Genomic DNA, 24,061 nt, shown 5'->3' with positions numbered 1-24,061 from the left:
AGACATGGAAACAATCCAAGTGTCCACCGATGGATGAAATGGAAAAGAAGTTGTGGTAGATATATATAGAATGGAAAACTATTCGGTCACAAAAAAAGAGGACATCCTGCCATTTGTGACAACATGAATGAACCCTGAAGACATTATGCTAAAGTGAAATAAGTCAAAGACAAATACTATATAATCTCACTCCTAAGTGGAATCAAACCAAACCCAAACTCATAGAAAAAGAGATCAGACTGTGGTTACCAGAGGTGGAAGATCAGAGGAGAGGGGACTTGGAGGAAAAATGTTGTAGAGTTAAAAACTTCAAGTTGGTAAAAGTTAATCCTAAGAGTTCTCATCACAAGAAGGAAATTCTTTTCCTTTCTTTTCTTTTTATTATATCTGAGAAGATGGATGTGACCTGAACCTACCAAGGTAATCATTTCACAATATATGTAAATCAAACCATCATGTTGTACATCTTAAATTTACACAATTATGTACATCAATAATTTTTCAATAAAACTGAAAAAAAAAGTATAAAATGTTAAAAAAAAAAAAAATCACAAGTTTTGGGACACCTGGGTGGCTCAGTCAGTTGAGCGTCTGACTTCAGCTCAGGTCATGATCTTGCAGTTTGTGAGTTTGAGCCCCGCGTTGGGCTCTGTGCTGACAGCTCAGAGCCTGGAGCCTGTTTCAGATTCTGTGTCTCCCTCTCTCTGCCCCTTCCCCACTCATGCTCTGTCTCTCTCCGTCTCTCAAAAATGAATAAACGTTAAAAAAATTTTTTTTTAAAAGAAACCACAAGTTTTCAGCATGGCGAGGGTCCAGGATGAAAGCAAAAAGAGGTAAAACTGGAGAGATCAGTTGCCATAAGACTGTAAAATGTTCCATAGGCCAAACTAAGGACTTAGGTTTTTATCCTGTAGGTAAAAGGGAATCAAGGAAGAAAAGGGGGAAAAAATGTATAATGTATTTAATCCTCCTTTAAAGGCAGAGGAAGAATTTTTTTTTTTTTAATCTTCCTGGCAAAAGAGAATAGGCAGCTCAAGTATAATCAGAAACAATGGATTTTCTAATAACTAAATAGTGAAAAGTACATTAGCTAATTCTGTTTCATTACTTTGGCTGAAAGAGCAAACCCAGTTGTCAAATCTCAAAAACATTCCTCCTCCTCAAGGGCTTCCACACAGCTAGGCACCTCGTGGTCTGTGTGACACTCAGCCCTGTCTCCTGCCCCTGCTTTTCCTCTGCCATCCTTCAGTTAGTTATAACCTGTGTGGGAGAAACCACCCACACTCCCATTAGGTAATTCTTCTCCTCTCCACACAGCCTGTCCAACTGCATCCCCTGTTCCACGACTGCAAATCCCAGCCTTAAGCGAATGCAACTATAAAGCTTACTGCCCTAAAAATTTGTTTTTGACATCAGCTAGCCCTAGGTGCCATAAAGTAATTCTTTTTGACAAATGTTTGTCGATAGGCATATTCTTCATCCACTACTTCAAACTTTCATTACCTTCTTAAAATCTGCAATCCAGCTTCCACTCATCAAATGACTGAGCCCAAAGAGACATAAAGCTAAGTAAGGAACACATGAAGTTCCCTATGTTTTCTTTATTCACATCTGCCCCCTGCCCCCACATTTCTCCTTAACTTCTCTCAGAAGAAAGTCACTCCACCTACACAAGGTCAGCATCTTCTAACTAGATCCCATCCCTCTCATCTCCTCAGTGGGAACTATCATCAATGACTCTGTCTCTATTTTCTATTCCTCCTCCTCTACACCTGTTTTCCCTCTGACCTTGAATTCGCCTCCAGTTCTCACCTTCTTTCTACATCCCTTTTCACCGAACACTTAGAACTATCTGGCTCTATTTTCTCACCATTCTTCATTCCCGTAATGCCAAAGCTAATGGACACTTTTCAGTCCTGAATTTTATTTGAACCTCTGTGGCATTTAACACGGGTGATGAATACTACCTAAAACTTCTCTGCTTCTCTTTATCTGTGGCCCTTATTCTTAAGTCTCCATCCACCCATACACCCCTTATATTTACGTACTGGTGTTCCCTTGATATTCTTCTCACTCTTCACTCTCCCCAGACAAGCTCATTCTTATTTATAAATTAGACTACCACCTATATGACGTGGGCTTTGAAAGGAGTATTTCCATCAAGTCAACAGACAATCTCCATTTGAGTATTATTCCAGAGTCACCGTAATCTAATGTTTTCAAATTTTAACACTGGCTCCCTGTATACCCCTGCCCTATCTTCCTCCCAACCTTCAAGTCTCCTTTAAAGGTTCTCTCATGCACGGTTTAAAAAACAACAACAACAAAGGTTTTCTGTGAGGACTAATGGTATTTCCTTCTATCCAATTAAGATATAGAATCACAGAGCCATGCCAATTCTATTTCCTTAATCTCTTTCATTTCCAAATCCTCTCTTCCATCTATACGTTGATTTAAACTGTTTATCTCTCATTAAGTCTGTTCCAACAGTTTCTGTCTTATAACCCAAATCTCACTTCCCTCATATCCACCTTTCACAGTTATCAAAATAATTTTTTTTGAATGAGAGAGAGAGAGAGAGAGAGAGAGAGAGAGAGAGAGAGAGAATCCTAAGCAGGCTCCATGCTCAGTACTGGGTCCAACATGGGGCTCAATCTCATGACCCTGAGATCATCACCTGAGTCGATATCAAGAGTTGAATGCTTAACCAACTGAGCCACCCAGGTGCCCCTCAAAATAATTTTCTTTTCTTTTAATGTTTATTTTTGAGAGAGAGAGAGAGAGAGAGAGACAGAGTGCAAGTGGGGGAGGGGCAGAGAGAGAGGGAATCACAGAATCTGGAGCAGGCTCCAGGCTCTGAGCTGTCAGCACAGAGCCCAACACAGGGCTCGAACCCATGAACCACAGGATCATGACGTGAGCTGAAGTCAGATGCTTAACTGACTGAGCCACCCAGGCGCCCCTTACAATAATCTTTCTAAGGAGATAGTCTTACTACTCTCCTACCTAATTTGAGCCAACAGCTCCTTAGTGCCTACCTCTTAAAGTCCAAACTCCTTAACCTACAATGTTAGGCCTTTTCCTTACTATTTTCTCAAAATTCAGCTTCTTGTGCATCCTAACACCCTTTGTCCCCAGCCTTCTTCCTGAAATGCCAGCCAAACTGAACTCTCAACACTTTTTTGTTTCTGTGTACCTGAAATGCCCATCCCCAATTATATCCACATGGAAAACTATCCTTCATCACTTAAATTTTTCTCTTTGTGAAATCGCCACTGATGCTGCAAAGCAGAGCGGGGAAACTTGTTTTCTGCTGCTTTGACACACAGGCCATTTTTCTGGTACATTGGTTACCACGATATAACTTTATGTCTGTCCTTTCCACAAAAGGAACTGCCACAGAGCCATGTTCAGTAAATGTTTATTAAATTAATAAACAAACTAACTAATAGAGTACAGAGTGTCCAAAAAGGTTTAAAATACAACGAAAGCTATTCTCTCTGTTACCTTTATATGTTCAATCAGTGGTTGACTAGGGAGAAATTGAAATTAAGCATAGCTAAAAATGCTACACGTGGAAATAATTAGAGGACATTGGTGGTTTTTTTGTTGATACCTGTGGTTTTCGTCTTCCCTAAGACTGTAGCATTTCTGTACTGCAAAATGGTAACAGCCACTCCCCAAAGACACCCATACTACTGACTGTCAACGTGTTATGTAGCAAAGTATAAAGTAGGAATAAATCAGCTATAATTCAATTTACCTCTGCTAGATCTGGATTTAGATATTAAGCAATAATTAAAGAAATATTTATTATCAGGCACTAACCATTAGTACTGCAAAGATCTTCCTTAGTCCAGGCCAAAAGGGGAGGTATACATTGAGCAATGAATTCTTTCTTGTCTTCTTTTGACAAAAACGGACAGAGACTTTGAATGGTATGCATATTGCCTTCCGTTAGTGGGAAAAACCTGTTTAAAGGAAAGGAAAAGTATGAATTATATTTATCCTAAATATGCAGTTATTTCACAAAATTCCTGCCCTTCAAAATATTCAAGAAGACTAATAACTCCACTATATAAAATAACTGTATAGGAAAAAAAAAAGAAACTATGAGAAGAGATTGACAGCTGCTGATTCTTAATGATGAGATTGCGGATATTTTTTACTGCTTCTCTTTTTTACATGTTTCTAATTTTTATTTATTAAAAAAATTTTTTTTACTGTTCATTTATTTTAAGAGAGAGAGAGAGAGAGAGAGAAAATGAGCAGGGGAGGGGCAGAGAAGAGGGAGAGAGAGAATCCCAAGCAGGCTCTGTGCTGTCAGCACAAAGGCCAACGCAGAGCTCAATTCACAAACCGTGAGATCATGACCTGAGCTAAAACTAAGAGTCAGACGTTTAACTGACTAAGCCATCCAGGCAACCCCCCAAATGAACTATTTCTAAGTGTACACTTCAGTAGTGGTAAGTACATTCCACCTGCTGTGCAACCAATCTCCAGAAGTCTCTTCCTTTCACTAAACTGAAACTCTACCCATGAGGGGCACTTGGCTGGCTCAGTCTATACAAAATGCAACTCTTGATCTTGGGGGTTGTAAGTTCAAGCCCTACACCAGGTTCTGAGATTGCTTAGAAATAAAATCTTAAAACAACAACAACAACAACAACAACAACAACAACAACAACAACAAACAAAAAAAACTACCTATGAAACAAGAACTCCTCATTTCCTCTCACCTCAGGCCCTGGCAACCACCATTCTACTTTCTGTCTCTCTGAATCTGACTACCTTAGGTATCTCCCAGAAGTGGACCATATAATATCTGTCATTTATGATTGGCTTATTCTATTTAGCATAATGTCCTCATGGTTTATCCATGTTGTATCATGTGCCAGAATTTCCTTCCTTTTCAAGGCTAAATAACATTCCATTGTATGTATATACCATATTTTTGTTTATCCATTCATCTGTCGATGGGCTCATGGGTTGCCAGAAGTTTTCACTTTTACAAAATCACTTCTTTTATAGATTCTGGGTTTTTGTGCTTTGCTTAAGATCTTCCCCATATCAAGATTATACAGAGCTTCTTAATTTCCTTTAATACTTTTATAGGTCTGCTCTTTACATTTAGCTTTCATTTGGACTTCAGTCTTGTGTATAATGTAAGAGAGAGGCACCTCACTATTTTTTTCAAACACATCCAATTTTCCTAACATCATCTAATATTCACTCACCTCACCGATTTGTGGGATTTATTTATTTATTTATTTGAGACAGAGAGAGACAGAGATAGAGCACGAGTGGGGGACAGGCAGAGAGAGAAGAAGACACAGAATCCGAAGCAGGCTCCAGGCTCTGGGCTATCAGCACAGAGTCCGACGTGGGGCTTGAAGCCACAAACAGTGAGATCATGACTTGAGCCAAAGTTGGATGCTTAACCAACTGAGCCACTCAGGCACCCCACTCACCTCACTGATGTGAAAGGCCACCTATGGTTCAGTTTCTGGATTCTGTGTCTTGATCCACTGATTTGTCTATTCACCAATTTAATACTGCTTAATTATTGTATTGGTAAGACAATTCCTTTTCACTTTTATCTTTCAGAAATTTCCTACCTATTCTTGAGCATTTTTTCCTTCAAATGCATACTGTGTTTAGAGCAGTTTGTCAAGTTTTTCAAAATATATTGCTGGAATTTTTATTGAGATTGCATTCCAATTACAGATTGATACAACCATTTTTACAATTTAGCTTCCTACCTTTTTTGTAATCTTTACTAAAATTTCATAATTGCATTTTTGTTGTTAAATTTATTTCTAGGTATAGTTTTGTTGTCATTGTGAATAGAATCTTTTTTCCCATGACATTTTTAATTATTACTACTGAATAAGAAAGTTTCTGATTTTTCTGTCAAGTATATATATCCATATTAGTAATTAATTCTAATACGTCTCCAGTTAATTCCGTTACTTTCACAATCAGAAAAATTAAATTATGCTGAATAAAAAAGCTAATATCGAAAGATCATATGCTGCATGATTCCATTTATATAACTTAACTAAATGGTAAAAATAACAGATTACTGGTTGCCCAAGATGAGAATGGGAAAAAGAAAGGTGGCCTGGCTGTGAAAGGGTAACACAAGAGGTCCCTGTGGTAACACTGTTCTGTCTATTGGTCTGTGGTGGCATCACACATGGGATCTACACAGAACACACACACAAACAAGTACATGTAAACTTGGTCAGTGGATTGTATTGATGTCATTTTCTTATTGTAAAACTGTATTAAAGTTATGCAAAACAGTACCACTGAGGGAAACTCAATGAAGGGTATATGGAATCCCTTTATATTATTTCTTACAATTGCTTGTAAATCTATAACTACCTTAAAATAACAAGTTTAAAAAATTTTTAAATAAAAAAAATTGAAATTTATTTCATGATTTTAGTGTACAAGATCATATACATATCATTTCAGAATTCTTCTTGGTAAACCAGTAAATTCAAAATGCCTCTTGGTAAATTTCAACTAAATGTTTGAGGTTCAGCCTCTCTAATATGACCAACTCTAGAACTCTAGTATGCCCAACCCCACAATCTATTTCTTTGTCTTAAGAACACATTTATTGCATTTCTAGAATATATTTCAATAGGATGATCCTTACTAAAGCAAAGGATAAGTAACTTTCCCTATCACTTCCAAACAGCAAATAAAGTAACAGAAGAAGGATATTAGGGAGAGGTAAAAGAAAGATTTCTACCAAAAAGATTTCTGAGGAAAAGAGAGCAAGTTAACAAAATGCTAACTTTTTAAACCAAGTACAAAATTCCACAACACAATATTATAAAGTTTAAAATGCTTATATGAGAAGGTGTGTCCCAAACCTAAAATAATTTAAATTGTTTTCAAGTCTTTAATCTCATTTCCTTGAATTTCCGCATTTCTTAAACCTTGTTTCCTTGACTGATATAGAGATTATTCATTAGTTGGGCTTGCCAAAGTGACCAAATACAGCAAATTACAAAGTATAAACATTTTAAATCAGAATACCCTTCTTTTCTCCTATAATGCCGTTTTACTTCATCAGATGAAACACTTCGGGAAAGGATCAACTTAGCAATAATAAGAGACCAAAGGGTGCCATTTTCCATGGATCTAAAAAAAGAAAAAAAAATCCATTTTCAAAGTGTTTACAATTTTTACCATTTATCTGGATTCCTTTTAGGGAATTAAATCAATCACCTTGTGAGGGTATCAATTCACTCAGGGCTTTTGCCCCCGAACAGCTGCCATTACTGAAAAGACTGGGAGCCTAGCTTTCCAACACTCCTTTACAACTGGTACTGAGCTCTCATTCCAAAGCCCTTCAAATCCTAATAGAGGAGAGCAGGTTTGAGGATCAGAGACGGTAGCTGGAAAAAGGACATATCCCAGAGGACACCAAGCCTGGTTAATGTTGAAGAACCAAGGAGGTATTCATATCTACTGGGGGAAAGTTCTGAGTGTCCTAGAGTATGTAGATGGAGACTGCAGAGAAAAGCTCAGCCTGGGACCTCTGATAAGGCAAAGCATATTCAAAACATCACAGGCAAGTGAAAAACACAGAGAGGCAGTTCAACACAGTAACTTCAATAAACTCCCGTCAATTAAGGGGAAGGTTTTGTGTTTATAATCTTAAGACATATCTGTAACAACATGCAAAGTATAAGGTTTGAGAGTAGCGGGAAGGATGGACCACAGATGACAAAACAACTTCTACAAGGCTTCTATGTCTTTCATTGTCATCTGCCCCATTCTTCAATGTAATTTATGGATTTAAGAACACAGGCAAAGTTCAAATATCTCCCTAGATGAATAAATCAAGTACTCAGAATCCACGAAGTACTTATTATTAAGAACTGGGTTTAATTTAAATCAACCCTCTGAAAGATTAGCATGAAGTGAGCTTAACATTTTATAGAAACAAAGCCAAAAGCCAGTAAAACAATCATATAAAAACGGAAGCTGAAAGGGATTCTTACCTGTTAAATAGCAGCTGTAAAAGGCCAGAGGTATTACCAAGTCCACATAAGTTATCATATGTAATATTCATCTTTTGAAGCATTTCACAAAATCCAGTTAGAAAAATAGGGGGATTGTCTAATTCTTCATACCACTGCAGTGAATAGAGCAGTTCTGCAACTACAGAATGGACAACACATTATCAAGTGGACTCTGTGAAGGAACTTTTGATCATTTTCATTTCACCGCCCCATTTTCAAATACTGCTACGCCTGCCAGTCTCAAAATATCTGTGAACTGATTTCTAAATCTGCTTTGAGATGTTCAGTGATAACGAAAACTGAGATCATTTGTCTGATACAAAATGCCACTCTTCTCCCAAATCTTATTTGGTCCCTTTTCTAATCAGTGAACAATGTGACAGGCCTAAGTTACCAGAGATAATGGAAGATTTTCCTACTCTTTTTGCCACAGGTGGTAACAAGTTACACACAGGACAAACAACTAAGGGGCCCAAGACCTGAGATGAGAAGTTCAAGCCAATGTGTTAAGAAATGGGAAACACCATGATATAGTAAACAGGGCATGGACCTCGGTGAAAGACTGGTCTGGACTCAAATTGAGCTGTGTGCATAGTTTAGCAATTAGAATACTAAAATCTAGCTCAGGGACTGCTGTGAGAATTAAATGACCAAGAATCTCTCACAAAACCTAGCACATCATAGGTTTTAACACACAATTATCACAAGTCTGTTTTATAAAGCCACTTATGGACTTTGGAGTCAGAAGACTTGAGACCTGGTTTAAAAATCTAATCCTATCCCTTACAAGCTAAGTACCTCTAATCAAGTCAAGCTAAGAAAACCAGGTAACAAAAACCATAATAATAATATCTGACAGGGTTGATAAGAAGCTTAAATACATAATGTTGTCAGTTTGTAATTAGTAACACACGCCACAAAAACACACTATTGCAACTGCAGGCTAATCTCCTTGCCCTTTACTGCATGTGGAGTTGGCAAATCAAGAAGTATTCCAGCTTTCTTCCACAGGGCATATATTTTCCTCTAGTAACTATGCTACAGCTGAAGTTTTACAAACAAGACTGGCAGAGAAATTATGCAAAACTTCTACCTTTAACACCATTTTGTTTAGGTCACACTGCTACTTACAATTCTACACCATTTCCTGGAATGGGGGAATTTTAAGTCCTAAATCCCCATGGGATTCAACATTTGGACCTCCACTTGCCAGGAAAAAAATATATATCTACATACATACCTATGTATCCCTATCAACACGAAGGTATAGTGTTTTAAATCACAATCCATGATGAAACACTAAACTCAACCATTTTCTTTAGAATTATGCGCCATAGGACCTAGTACTGATGCCTCGCCAGCTTAAGTAACTGATCTTGCAACAAATTCTGCTCTACAGCTAACAAGATTATAGAAAATTTCAGTATGTTTTCATCCGATTTGCAATTTACCATTCGTCATTTAAGTAACCTCAAGTTTCTCATCACTACAATAGTTAATAGGAATGGAAGATTCTTGATTTTTTAAAGATTTAAATTGCAGAGTAATCAAAAGTATTTCAAAATTATACTTAATACAAATTATTCCAAAACAATGCTATTATATCTGAATGCTCATATATACTTACTTATTTTCTCAAGCTCATTATTTTCTAGGACTATTTCCTTTTTCAGTGCAACTAATATCATTTTGCTCAATAATGCTGAAGTACACAAATGGCTGGGAAGTTTCTTTGCATCTTGTTCTTTAAAATCTGTTTTGAAACACTCATAATTCAAACTCAATCTTCCTTCTAAAAGAGGTCTATGCAACCACTGTAAAAAGAATACATTCAATTATATACAAAAATCATTAGATATTCTAAATTATTTACTATCTCTGCAAGTAAGACAGGGAACAAAAATGAGCTTATCAATCTTCACAATGTTATTAGAATAACTTCAAAAATGAAGTTATTACTAGTTTATCAATAAAATCACAGAAGCCTAGAAGTTTGGGTTTTGCTTCAGGAAATTATCAACATGTGTATTTCTTTAAGACTCCTTCAGGACAGAACTAGATCTAATTCACCTCGTACCGTGGCAACTGCCAGGGTCTCACAAACAACAAACATCCAATATGTGAGCATTCAGAGACGTAAAGGCAAAGCAAGATACTCGTTTCATTTACCTTTTTTTCTCCCAAGGATAAAACAAAAGATATTCATTTTGTTCAATTTTTTCCCTTCTCCAGAATAAAATTAAAATGTTTAAGCTTGCATGAAGTCCAAACTTCAGAACGAGATAAGCACTGTCCAATCTCAAACATACCTGCATTGGAAGAGACTGTCTCATCTTTTCCCATTCACTGTTGCTTGGCATTACACTTCCAATATAAACTCCCAGAAGATTAGTATCTTCACTTTCTAGAAGCATATTTAGCAAGTCATCAACAGCACACAAGAGGACTTGAAGACTGAAAATAATGCAAACAATGTGACAATCATGGTTATGCTATGACTAACTTGAGCACTCTGGTACACACTAAATACTATGGCAGGGAACACTTTACCTGAACAAAAAGACCAGTAAAAATGAAACTAAGCAAGTCCTTTACCCTGTATCTGACATACACACCATCAAATTGGGGATTTAATACAACATTTATAGTTTGAAATTGAGTGCTGCTTCTGTATCAGAATGAAGGGAACTTAACCTATTTTGGAAAAGGTATTTCAGAAACACAACTACCTCATTATATGGGGGGAGAAGCCATGACGATCAGAAAAAGATATGACCCAACCCTAAAAGTCTCTGGATGCCTTCTCTTCGTTTTCACTTCTATAAATGGATTTAGGTATGTGGTGTGAAATATATTTGCAATTCAACATCTTAAAACAGAGGCTACCAGGGCCCCAAAATTAAACAATGAAGAATAACCACGATGTGTGGTAGTCATGGGAGGTTATGGTTATAATCCATACCAGCCCACAAGACACAGGATAGCACTACGATCACGTCACCAGCATAAATTAGGAGTCCAGCAGATATAACAAATCATTCTTGAATTGAGTTTAAATTGATGATCATTAAAACAAATTCCTTTTGGAAAAATATTTTTGTCTGGGTCTTCTCTTAAGAGTCCCGTAGATTTCTTACATAACAAGTCATTTTTCATAGACAGGCTGTAATTTAAAGACAGTGATCAGGTATTGAAGAGATACTGTGCAAATGAGTACAAAAAAAGTTACCTTTTGATATCCAAAGATGAAGACTGAACTTGGTTCTTCAGCCACAGAGCAGACAAACATAGGAAGGTACTCTGTTTACATGCACTGCCAGTTTGGTGGGTCAATAAATTCACACCAGAGAGCCAAGTATTTTTCAGTTTACAGACAAGAAAGTCTAAAATCAAGATGTCAACAGTAATTTGTAATCCCTGCGAAGCAACTATAACCAGTACAAAATGTATGAAATAGCTCAATGCAGACCTGAGATTTTTAAGGTACCGTTAAAAATGGAAAATATAAAATTACCATTTAATTGCCAAAACAAAATAACTATGTCATAAATATGCAATAATACAAACTAGCTCATGCCATATAAATGTAAACATGTTAAGATTTTTAAAGTTAGCTCTTTTCTACTCTTATTTACAAGAGCATTGTCCTTTTGGAGATGTGAAAAATATTACACCTTTTCCGAACAGAGTAGTATGAAAGAAAGGGTTGGGGAAGAGGGCTCTCTATCGATACTAGTGTTTTTTAAAATGCCTTTCATAATTAAGTCTCAACATATAAGGCAATATAGTCCTTACAAAGGCAATTTCAGTTTTATTTTGATATATACCAAGAGTGAATAAGAGAAGGACATATTAATATACCCTCCTTTATGAATGTGGAAACTGGAGCATCAAGAAATTAAACAACTTGCCAAACAACAGCTCCTAAGTAAAAGGGCTAAGATTCTAACTCATCTATCATAGCCCCTTCCAAAACTGTTTCTTTGATATCAAGAAAGAATTTAGACATAAGGTCTACATATACCTTTGACTTGGTTTCTAAAGCTGAAAGTGTTTAAGATTTGTAGCCCTCTACTCAAAATGCTTTCAACTTTCAAGTACATTATGATTCAATTAATAAAGCCTGGGCACTTACACTATGAAGGTCAGAGCCGGAGATTCCCAACAAAACATTTGAGCAGTAGGCTATTACCTGGCAAATGTGTTTTTTCTTTGTTCTGAGCACATAACTGAAAGAGAGTTAATAATAAGTCTTCAGAGGATGGCATTAGCAAGCATCCTTTTGCTGAGCTGAAATAGTTATAGGCCACATCACAGATAAAAGACACTGATGAATCATTATTTTCAGCTTCTGACAATTCCTTTACTTTGGATAAAGTTTCATGAAGTTTAACAATAATTCTTTCAACATATACTTCTCCAATCAAGTAATCTAGAGAAAAAAAGTTCACACAAACAAAAAATTAAAAAATATTAACAGTGTGTTTTTTAAAATCTTACTTTGGGTTAACAACCACTTAAGTCTTTCCATGTGTTTAAAAAAAAATTATGTATTAGACAAAAGAAAATTGTATCAACAAATCAATCTGATCTCTCACATATAAAAACTCTCATGTAAAAGAGCAGTTTCACATTAAGTTAAAAAAATAATTAAAAAAAGCACAATGCTCTATACAATTAGTGAATAACTTTGCTAAACTCAAAACGCTTTAAAATGTAAAACTTTTAAAAAATATTAAAATGTCTTCCAAGTCATGCTACAAGGCTTAAATATTTAGGGTGCTTACAAAATTAAAATAGCTGCATGAATTAAGTCTTGTTATTCTCAACCAATAGCATACAGACTTTGTAACATGGAATCCCTTCCAAAAGTGAAAACTTTATTGCCTATTAAAAAACAAAAGCCCTATTTCTGCTTACCATTTTTAACATGTTGGGATAATACCAAGCTTAGAAGAGCCCATCTCTCCGAGAAGTAAGAATCAGAAGATACTGTGGATTCCAAGTCCTTATGACAAAGATGATCTGCCAGGGTTACCAATTTCTCTCCAAGGATATCTCCTTTTAGCCAAGGAGTTACTAAAGCATGTTTATCTGAACTAGAACATGCCTAAAACCATAAAATTAAAGCAAAAATTTTCAAGATCAAAAAGCACATCTGCCTATACTACTTGTACCATATTACCTCCCTTCGTCATCATGACCCCAACACTAGCCCCCACTCCTCCTCAAGTTCTAAGGCGGCTGATATCGTCTCTGTTCCCCACTAAGCCTTGCTTACATACATTTTCAGGCTATTTTCCCAACCATAAATATTCTCTCTCTTCTTTATCAAAATCCCATCCATTCTTTGAGAATCATTACAAAGCCAACCTGCTTTATGAAGGCTCCCCCATCCACTCAAGCCCATACTCCTAACTGCTTTTCTCTGAATTTCTAAAGCACTTACTGGATTTTATTATTATTTATAATGTTTCATCTGTGTATGTCTTGTTTCCAATGAGATTGTAAGTTCCTTGAGAGCAGAGACTGTCTTAAACTTCTTTGATACCTGCTATCAACACTGCAGATATGTTCAATGAATAACGAACGGATGAACTTTGAAGACAGATTTTAAAATGCTCTATGTATTAAATTTTTGTTCATTAATTTTACTAAAATTAAAGAACAATTAATCCTTAATAGTGGTAAATACTTCAATATGAACAATGGGACATATTTCCCCAAATTCTCTGCAATAGTAACTGGGGCCAGATAGCTAACAGCAACTGGTTTATTTTCATGGGGTGGGGAAGCAAGAAAAAAAAAACAAAACACACACACAAAAAACTGTAAATCCACCCCCAAAAGCATGCTGATCCATGTTCCCAGAGCTTCTTTTGCTTTAAGGGCTGATAAGAAAGGAATTTGCAACTTGGTTCATTTCAAAGCAATCTGGAAAAAAAAACAAAAAACCAAGTGCGGATTGGGTAGTGCCTAAAAACTGTTTGTTCTTTATTAAAAAACTGTAGGTAACCTGGGCTTTTATTTTAGCCCAAGCTTTGCCAATCTTCTGGCTTTATGATCCTGGACAAATCTCTTAACCAATTTGGGCCTATTTCCTATTTTAAAAATGAAGATTAACCTAGAAAATCACTAACGTCCTTTTCTGATTACAAAATGCAGGTTGTTTTTAAAGAAGCTGAGTTTATGACTCTGATCATAAAGTATAAAGTTGCATAAAAACAAAGAAATCTGGAGTTTAGATGGCTATAATATTGGTTTTCCTAACACAGTTTACTAAATAAAACCCATTTATTTTATTGAATCTAGGAAATAAACTTTTGAGTAAAATGTCTCTCAAATTAGAAAGATATGATGTACAATACTCATTTTAACATATCCATAGAAAGAACCTCACCAGCTTTAAGGGATGGAGACATCAGTTAGTCATGGAAGTACAGGAGGCAAACACTGGCCATGAACTTCTAAATACTGCCCAGGAAGAAAACAGTCTTCCCAAAGGTTAGGAGTATTTGAGCTAACCAGCAGGCACATTCCTAAGTTGCAAATGGGTATGTCTTCTCTTATCAAATTACTAACTCCCTTTGCTCTAATTCTAGACTTACCAAGTAGATTTCTGATAATTTGGCTTTTCATGTAACCTGCCTATAGAGAGAGAAGGTACTGGGTAAACTAATATAAATGCTGTACTTCATATGTTCTATTTCTCATTGAAAAACAGTAAATTAATATCCTGTATTTATTTTGTAAAAATAAACTATTGAGGGAAATAGGGAGTCACTGTTCAGCGGGCACAGAGTTTCAGTTTTGCAAGATAAATTCTGGAGACTGGTTCACAATGAGCATATACTTAACACTACTGAACTATAAACTCAGAAAGAGTTAAGATGGTACATTTTGCTATGGGCTTTTACCATAATTTAAAAAGAAACTTGTAAATTAAGGAGTTATCTGTGTACGTGAATTTTAAAAATAATAAAAAATGCTAAAAAAGAATTTTAGGTAACTTAACAGTGCAAAAAAATCCCCCGATTTCTATGGTTGAAAAGTGTTACATCACTTACATCTTCATTGGGGAAAAATACTTTAAAACTTCTAAATTGCTTATGTCCCTTGATTTCTTTTCATTATTTTCATCACTAATTTTCTTATTTAGTCAAGTGGCAATCAAAGTCTGAAAGATTTTAATTTGCCTGTATAGTATTCCAAAGCAGGACAAATTTAATTTCTGAGGTGTTCGAGCCAAAGCTAAAACCTCTCAATCTACTTCTATAGAAGAAAAAATAACTAGGATAAGAGTAGAAACCTGTAGTCTTAATTTAAAGATAACCAAATATTTAGTTCTCCCTTTGTTATCTTCCCAGGAAGATACTGGATTTACCAGAGCCTTTTCAGTCTTTGCTGATATTCCTAACCAGAAAAATAATACTACAGAAAGGTAAACACCTAAACCTAAAGCCTTCCCAGGTTATGGGAAGAAAGCTACAATAATAAAGAAGTTTTCTAACACAGACACTTGACCACATACCAGCATGTGAATATGACTAGTTTTAACTTCTCTGTACTCATAAATGCAAAAAAAGGAGGAAAAGAAAAAAAAAATCCCTAAGATACCTTTTCAATGACCTGAAGAATAGAATTCCATTTCAGATTCCCCTGAAAGAGAAAAAAGAGTTAGAAATAAATTTTTAGAAGGAATGAAGTCACTATGTAATCATAAAAAAAGCTAAAACATTTCTAGCTACTCCAGCTCTTAAAAGTATAGACTAGGGCGCCTGGGTGGCTCAGTCGGTTAAGCGTCCGACTTCAGCTCAGGTCATGATCTCACGGTCCGTAAGTTAGAGCCCCGCGTCGGGCTCTGGGCTGATGGCTCAGAGCCTGGAGCCTACTTCCGATTCTGTGTTCCCCTCTCTCTCTCTGCCCCTCCCCCATTCATGCTCTGTCTCTGTCTCAAAAATAAATAAACGTTAAAAAAAAATTTTTTTTTTAAAGTATAGACTAAAATGAACTATTGGGACCTTATCAAAATAGAAAGCTTCTGCACAGCAAAGGAAACAATCAGCAAAACTAAAAGGCAACTGGCAGAATGGGAGAAGATATTTGCAAATGACATATCTGATAAAGGGTTACTATTCAAAATGTATAAAGAACTTATCAAACTCAACACCCAAAAAACAATCCAGTGAAGAAATGGGCAAAAGACATGAATAGATACTTCTTCAAGGACGACATCCAGATGACTAACAGACACACGAAAAGATACTCAATATTACTCATCATCAAGGAAATATAAATTAAAACCACAATGAGATACTACCTCATACCAGTCAGAATGGCTAAAATTAACAAGTTGGGCAACAACAGATGTTGGCAAAGATGCGGAGAAAGAGGATCTCTTTTGCACTGCTGGTGGGAGTGCAAACTGGTACAGCCAGTCTGGAAAACAGTATGGAGGTTCCTCAAAAAAATCAAAAATAGAACTACCCTATGATCCAGCAATTGCACTAGGTATTTATCCACGGGATACAGGTGTGCTGTTTCGAAGGGACACATGCACCCCAATGTTTATAGCAGCACTATCGACAATAGCCAAAGTATGGAAAGAGCCCAAATGTCCATCAATGGATGAATACAAGAAGAAGACGCAGTGTGTGTGTGTGTGGGGGGGGGGGGGGTATATATACATTACAATAAAATGGAGTATTACTCGGCAATCAAGAAGAATGAAATGTTGCCATTTGCAACTACGTGGATGGAACTAGAAGGTATTATGCTAAGTGAAATGAGTCAGTCGGAGAAAAACAAATATGTGACCTCACTCATATGAGGAATTCAAGATACAAAACAGATAAACATAAGGGAAGGGAAGCAAAAATAACATAAAAATGAGGGAGAGAAGGGGCGCCTGGGTGGCTCAGTTGGTTAAGCGACCAACTTCACTTCAGGTCATGATATCGGCAGTTTGTGGGTTCGAGCCCCGCATCGGGCTCTGTGCTGACCGTTCAGAGCCTGGAGCCTACTTCAGATTCTGTGTCTCCCCCTCTCTCCACCCCTCCCGTGCTCATGCTCTATGTCTCTCTGTCTCTCAATAATAAATAAATGCTAAAAAAAAAATTTTTTTTTTTTAAATGAGGGAGACAAAACACAAGAGACTTAAATACAGAGAACAAACTGAAGGTTGCTGGAGGGGTGGTAGGTGGGGAGATGGGCTAAATGGGTAAGGGGCATTAAGGAGGACACTTGTTGGGATGAGCAATGGATATTATACATAGGGGATGAATCACTGGAATCTACTCCTGAATCATTATTGCACCATATGCTAATTAACTTGGATGTAAATTGAAAAAAAAAAAAAGTATGGACTAAAATACTTAGCCTTTCATTGCCGAGCATTTGTCACCTCACCATACTTACTCAACACATACCCAGAAGCCTCACACACTTCCCCATCACAATCAAGAATATACTGCTTGCCTGTGCTTACTTTGTCAGCACACAGACTAAAATTGGAAAGAATATGCTGCTCTTCTTTAAATAGTCAAGAAACGACTCAAGAATAACCTACATGCAGGTCTCATTCTACTCCCTTATAATTAGTGTAGCGATGTAAGCCACTATAGTTTAAAGAGATATACGACAATAATACCTCAATGAGATCATCCAAGACATACTTTCTTTCCATATTATTGTCACAGCAACAGAGGGCACTGTACAAAATGTCCACCAAGAAACCAGCATCCTTCCTTTGATCTTCATTTAGCCAACCTATCAGTTTCTGGTATAAAAACTGTACAGCAGGATTTTTTTCTACAAGTCTGGCTATTTCAAGACGTTTGGCTTTGACAATACTCTGTTTCTCATCACCTAGTAGCATTTTAAATACTTGGGTTGAAGAGAAAGAGCTGAGCAGAGTGGAAAGAAACTTTAGATGTTGCTCTGACTTTTGCTCATTGACATAATTAATACTCATCGCTGCTAGTTTACAGACCAAGTCTTCCAAAGGTTTCTTCCTTAGTGGCGATACAAGGTCTGAACAATTATGAGAGAGAGAAAGTTCAGTCATTAATTCAGAGCCTTCACTGTTTTCGCCTTCGGAGGAGACACATTTTTCGTTCTCTTTATTACTTTCAGGCAGCTCGTCAGCAAATCTAACCTTACCAACTTTTTTTTTATTTGACTTCAGTGAGCTCTTCGGCTTCTGAAGGACCTGTAACAGGTTAGAAACACCTGACACGGATTTCACATCAGCTTCTGGCTCATTGATTTTCTCCACACAGATCTCTGACAGTCTTTCCCAAAAATTCAGTAGTACTTTGTCCAAACTGTGAGCTATTTTATCATCTTTTTCCACATCTGCTTTGGCTTCCCAGGAACTTAAGGTTTCTGCTAAATGGTTAAATAGCTGCCCATCTTGCAATCTTGGGTCTTTGAGAACTGCATCAATAAAAGGAATCAACTAAAAGAGAAGGCAGAAATATAAAAGTTCAGTTTTCAGGGGAAATAAAATTTAAACAAAGTATTTGTAAAACATTATAAAGTTCCACATTTAATAACTGAAAAACATGGATGTTCCCTCCCAAAACTCTGAAGAGTTAACTTGAAGATCATTTTCGTATCGTACAAAGAAGTTAATGATTTCACTGCATTCCCCTAAATTACTTTTTATGATATAGTTAACCAAGATTATTGATCATTAACAAATAATACAGTTTTCTTTGCATTTTCTGAACTTAATCCAATTTTTTACTTTTTTCTAAATCAATGTGAAAGAACCCACAGAATTCGGAATTCTTTTCCTTAAATTACAAAGATAAGTTAACTGAGACATAAACTAGGATCTAGGCTTATATAATTTCATTAATTTCCTAACATAAGGAACCATATTCCAGAACCTGGTCTCATCACTGGTTCTAAACACCAAGCACAATTGTTCATCACACACAAAAAATAAATGTAGTTGAATATTTTAGAAGTAACAAGATGATTATTGTGTAATTTATACTTAATATAAAAGATCACAAATGGGGTGCCTGGGTGGCTCAGTTGGTTAAGCATCCGACTTTGGCTCAGGTCATGACCTCACGGTTTGTGGGTGCAAGCCCCATGTCAGGCTCTGTGCTGACAGCTCAGAGCCTGGAGCCTGCTTTGGATTCTGTGTTTCCCTCTCTCTCTGCCCCTCCCCCACTCATGCTGTGTCTCTCTCATAAATAAAATAAAAAAAAACAACGACGACAACAACAAAAAAAGATCACAAATAGCATCTTCAAAATTATGTTTTGTGTTGCGACTCTATAAAAGTTAAGGCTTGCACATCCAGAGACTAGTTAGTACTCAGGCATTATGGTATTATTCTAGCAACAACAGTACAGAATTTTTATCTGTATGGTCAGAAGTACACATTACTCAATTTGTAAATTATAAGAATGAAATTTTTATAAAGCCTAATTTAAAAACGGCAACAAGATACAATGAGCTTGATACTTTGCAGTCAGTGTGCAAGGGCATGATGATTTCTACATTATAAATACCTGATCACTGATGAGCATCTCTTCAATCTCTTCCTCACCTAAGTTTTGCTGCATTATAAAACGTAAGCATTCAAAAAAAGCTGATATTACTGCTGAGCACTCTGAAAAGCTGGTTTTGATTCTCTCTGTTGACAGCCTAAGAAATAATAAACAACTACAGCTTACTCTTTCACAAAACAATAAGCAACTCAGAAACACCAAAATAAACACATGGAAAAGGCATCACACCAAAAGAAGAGGATTTTTTAAAACAAAATTCTTAAACTAAAAACTAAGAACAAAAGGAACTTGGAAAGGTGTGGAAAAAAGCACATTTTCAAATAGGTGTCAAAAAAAAGATAATACATATTTATTTTCCAGTCAGGAACAAGTCCATCTGCAAATTTCAAAGAGACGACTTAACCAAATAAAGCTAATAGTGTAGGAAAAAACAGTTCTGTAAGCATTAATAAAAGCGAGTGTCTTTTATTAAGTTCAACAAATACACTGAAATAATTTTTTTTTTAATTGTGACTTTAAATAGCTATCATATTTAAGCTTATGGAAGTTTTAAACTCTTCCCTGGTTCATTTTTACCATTTGGACATTTGTATTTATCAACATACCAAAAAATGCTCATATAAAAAAGTCTATTTCAATCTAAGGCCCTTACAATAGTCATTGCACTTTCTGTTGTGCATGACCACTGAAGCCTTGAAAGTACCCAAGAAAAAAAATCTCAGTTGAAATTCTATGAAAAGTTTAATTAAAAGTGTTTAATGAACAACAAAACAATTTGGAGAAATTTAAATAAGAAAGATCATAATGAGTATGTCATTTTACCCATTTGTGAAACCAAGAAAAATCTCTTCTGCTCTAAAGATCAAGAATTGAAACTCCTTACCCTGCAACTACAGAGGTGAGGAAATTTTTGAAGAAATCCAACTTTGGATCTGTAATGGACTGAGGGAGTTTGCTGATAAATGGCAAAAGATAAGGATATATGATGGTAGCCAGACCCCGACCGCCTTCACGAACCACAGCTGACAGCTTTGGAAACACACTTTTTTTTGCATTTACATGAAGCCAACAGTCCTAACCAAAGAAAAGATGGTAAGAATAATTAGAGATCATAAAATACTTCTCCCAATTTAGACACACACAGGCTGTCAAAAGTAAATATCAAGTATTCTACCTAAAGAGGATAAAATCTCTCACCACCACTGAAAACTAAACTCGGAAATTTTAAGAAACTTATTACATACAGTAATCATGTACCCCACATAGTGAGGACAACATTGATCAGAAATAATTATTTAACTTAAAAGATTTATATAAAAGCTGCTTTCCAAAAGGGACACTAATATCTAATCTTAAATATAAGATTCAGATAAACTGACTTCACTGGACTACATAAAGTTTAAAGAATAATTGATACTGGCTGGCTAAACTGAAAGTAAAACAAAAACTCTACGCTAATTTTATGGTCAGTTTAAGATTTATACCAAGTTTTGGATTAAGTATTTTATTTCCAAGAAAGCATTTTCCAGTAAGTTTTAGGTATTATCATCTGATAGGCTCTGTCTCACATCATATCTAAGGCTTCTAAAATACAAACTAAGACAAGTATCTCAAATGTACTAAATGTTACCTTTCTTACACACCTCAATAGTTGTAAGTGTATAAAGTACAGCTTCCCAGAGAGCGGGGCATACAACGGGGTCACTGTCATCAATGCTAAGTAGAACAGATGGGCTCACTTTGGATGCTTCATCTTTCATCAACTGTGGAATACGCTGGCACAAAGCAGAAACTAACTCAAAATAAGCTGAGCGGATCTAAAACGAAAAATGAAAAGCTGGATTAAATTAAAGCCTAGTAGAGCTATGATAAGATTTTTAATTTAATAGCTGATAGGTTATTCATACTAATCCTCCCATTAGTAAAACTAAAAGGGCTAGAAAAAGTATCTTTAAATCTTCCGTCGAGTATCAAATGGCTGAAAGGACATTAGGAATTACCACATAAAAGTGAAGGCAGAAAGAATTCAACTTTCGATTTCTCTGGCTGAAGCCAAATACAAATCCTCTCTAATGGCCAAGGCGTTCACCTGGGCCTCATATTATTCCTATTAATATACTAGGCCACACCAAGTTAAATACAGCCAAAGAAAAACTAAGAAACCATGAGTCACTATCAGCAGAAACAAAAGATGACAGAGATCTGAGACTTTAAATCTTAGATTTATCAGTTACAAATTCCTTAGCAACAGTTCTTATTATATTTAAAGAAATACAAGTTTATAGAAATCTGAAAGGAAAAGGATCTTAGAACAAGCACAGATGTGAAAAAGTACGAAGCACAATTCCTATTCCTAAAAATAGGCAGAAAGACAGATGATAGATTAAAATTCAATTTTAGTTTAAGAGCAGAGAAAGTGAATTGAAAGTACAAAAGAAATTATCCACCAAGAAGCACAGAAAGACAAAAAAAGGTAAAAAACACCAAGGATAGTGTAAGAGACAAGATAAAGAAGGTTTAACATATATTTAAACAGAATCCCAAGGGGAGAGAAGAGAGAACGAAGCAAAGGAAATATCTGAAAAGGTTAATAGCTGAGCATTTTGTAGAGCCAGTGAAATACACCATTCTACAAATTCAGGAACTCCAACAAATCCCAAGCAAGATACATAAAAAGAAATCCACACTAAGACACAGAATGGTGCAACTGCAAAAAACAAAACAAAACAACACAACACAACAACAACAAAACTCCCACAAGAACAAAGAGTAAACCATAAAAGTAGCAGAAGAAAAAGACAAACTACCTTCAAAGGAAGGACAGTAAGACTGAAAGATGACTTCAACGACAACAATGTAAATCAGAATACAGTGGAATATCTTCAAAAATAAATTAACTGCCAATATTCAGTCCTGTACCCAGTAAAAATCTATTTCAAGAATGAGAGTGAAGGAATGCCTGGCTGCCTAAGTCAGCAGAGCATGAGACCCTTGATCTCGGGGTTGTAGTCTGAGCTCCACGATGCATGTAGAGATTACTTAAAAAAAAAATAAAATCTTAAAAAAAAAAAAAAAAGAGTGAAATAAAAACATCTTCTGATAGAGAAAAAAAGACAATCATCAGCAGACCAACACAAAAAGAAATTCAAAGACGCCTTCTGTATTGAAAGTAGATGATTCCAGAGGGAAGGTAAGAGATGGAAAAAAGAATAATGAGCAAATAAAGCAACAAATATGAAGATAAATCTAAATGAAGATTGAGAATACAATAATAATGTTTTCTGGGATTAAAAAAAATACACATACACATATATTTAACCCCACAAAGTACTTTATTTCTGCATATTTTATATAAAATATTACCAAATGATGTTAGCAGTGTATTTAAAAAGATAAACACATAGCATGACTAGGCTGGAAAATAATATGATCATTTAAACATATGAGAAAGGCAATCAAGAAAATTTCATCATTATTTTATGACAAAAATACTCAGCAAACTAAAAATAGAAAAGCAATCTTAAACTTTATGAAATCTACAGCAAGCATCATAATCAAAACATAAGAGTTTACAACCATTTCCATTAAAGTCAGGAACAAGAAAAGGATGCCAGCTATCACCACCTCCCTCAACATGGTAGTGAAGGACCTAATTCACACACAGATAAGGAAAAAATAAAAAGAATTGGAAAGTAACTCAAACATGTAGCATAATCATAGCAAAATAACAGGCTATAAAAAATATTCAAAAAGATGTAAACACTATCAGAACAAGAGTTTGGGAGAGTTGCTGAATATACAATTTACATACAAAAGCATAGTATACATCTACCAGTAGAAACAAAAAAACGTAATTAAAAAACATAGTGACTGTCACACTAGCAACAAAACCATAAACACGTTCAGGATGGAACATATTATAAAAATAGTACTCTGAGATGAAAAGGGCCTAACACAGCCTAAAAATTTTGGAAGAAGAACAATGCTGGATGGTTTCTAGACTTATTATAAAAAAATAATAACTAAGAGAATATGGTATTGGTGTAAGGATAAACATATAAATAAATGGAACAGAATAAAGAGTCTAAAATTTAAATCCAAGATATAAGGTCAACTGAATTTTGACAAAGGTGCCAGAGTAAGGAAAAGACAATCTTTCAACAAATGGGATACTTCTATGAAAAAAAAATTAATTTGACTCTTGCCACTACATCATACACAAAAATTAATTCTAAATGAACCTAAACTATAAAACTTCTAGGACAGAGAAAATCTTTGCAAACTTGAGGTAAGCAAAGATTAAAGATAAGAAATCAAAAGCAAGAACCATAAAAAATTGACAAACCGGACTTCATAAAGATTAAAAACCTACTCTCTAAAAACCATTAACAAAATGAAAAGTTAAGCCACAGACTAAAAGAAAACATTCATGATTCTTTATCTGACAAAATACTTATATCCACAATAAGTAAAGCACATTCA

At 35.6% G+C, this 24,061-nt stretch overlaps 1 protein-coding gene across 2 annotated transcripts in view; it reads right to left on the bottom strand.

Moving 5' to 3' along the window:
- LTN1 (listerin E3 ubiquitin protein ligase 1) overlaps positions 1-24,061 on the bottom strand; it is a 73,657-nt gene that overhangs the window by 34,769 nt on the left and 14,827 nt on the right. For both annotated transcript variants that reach the window (XM_053220649.1, XM_053220648.1), the window contains exons 8-20: positions 21,223-21,396; positions 20,463-20,653; positions 19,580-19,715; positions 17,698-18,507; positions 15,666-15,707; positions 12,969-13,158; positions 12,241-12,480; positions 11,278-11,431; positions 10,358-10,502; positions 9,676-9,862; positions 8,028-8,187; positions 7,057-7,161; positions 3,829-3,971 (exon numbers count right to left, since the gene is read on the bottom strand). In XM_053220649.1, the coding sequence (XP_053076624.1) occupies positions 3,829-3,971; positions 7,057-7,161; positions 8,028-8,187; positions 9,676-9,862; positions 10,358-10,502; positions 11,278-11,431; positions 12,241-12,480; positions 12,969-13,158; positions 15,666-15,707; positions 17,698-18,507; positions 19,580-19,715; positions 20,463-20,653; positions 21,223-21,396 (2,677 nt within the window). The remainder of the gene's footprint in view (positions 1-3,828; positions 3,972-7,056; positions 7,162-8,027; positions 8,188-9,675; positions 9,863-10,357; positions 10,503-11,277; positions 11,432-12,240; positions 12,481-12,968; positions 13,159-15,665; positions 15,708-17,697; positions 18,508-19,579; positions 19,716-20,462; positions 20,654-21,222; positions 21,397-24,061) is intronic.

Source organism: Acinonyx jubatus, chromosome C2 (assembly GCF_027475565.1).
Source record: "Acinonyx jubatus isolate Ajub_Pintada_27869175 chromosome C2, VMU_Ajub_asm_v1.0, whole genome shotgun sequence".
Lineage (NCBI taxonomy): Eukaryota > Metazoa > Chordata > Mammalia > Carnivora > Felidae > Acinonyx > Acinonyx jubatus.
This window is presented reverse-complemented; position numbering and strand designations above follow the sequence as displayed.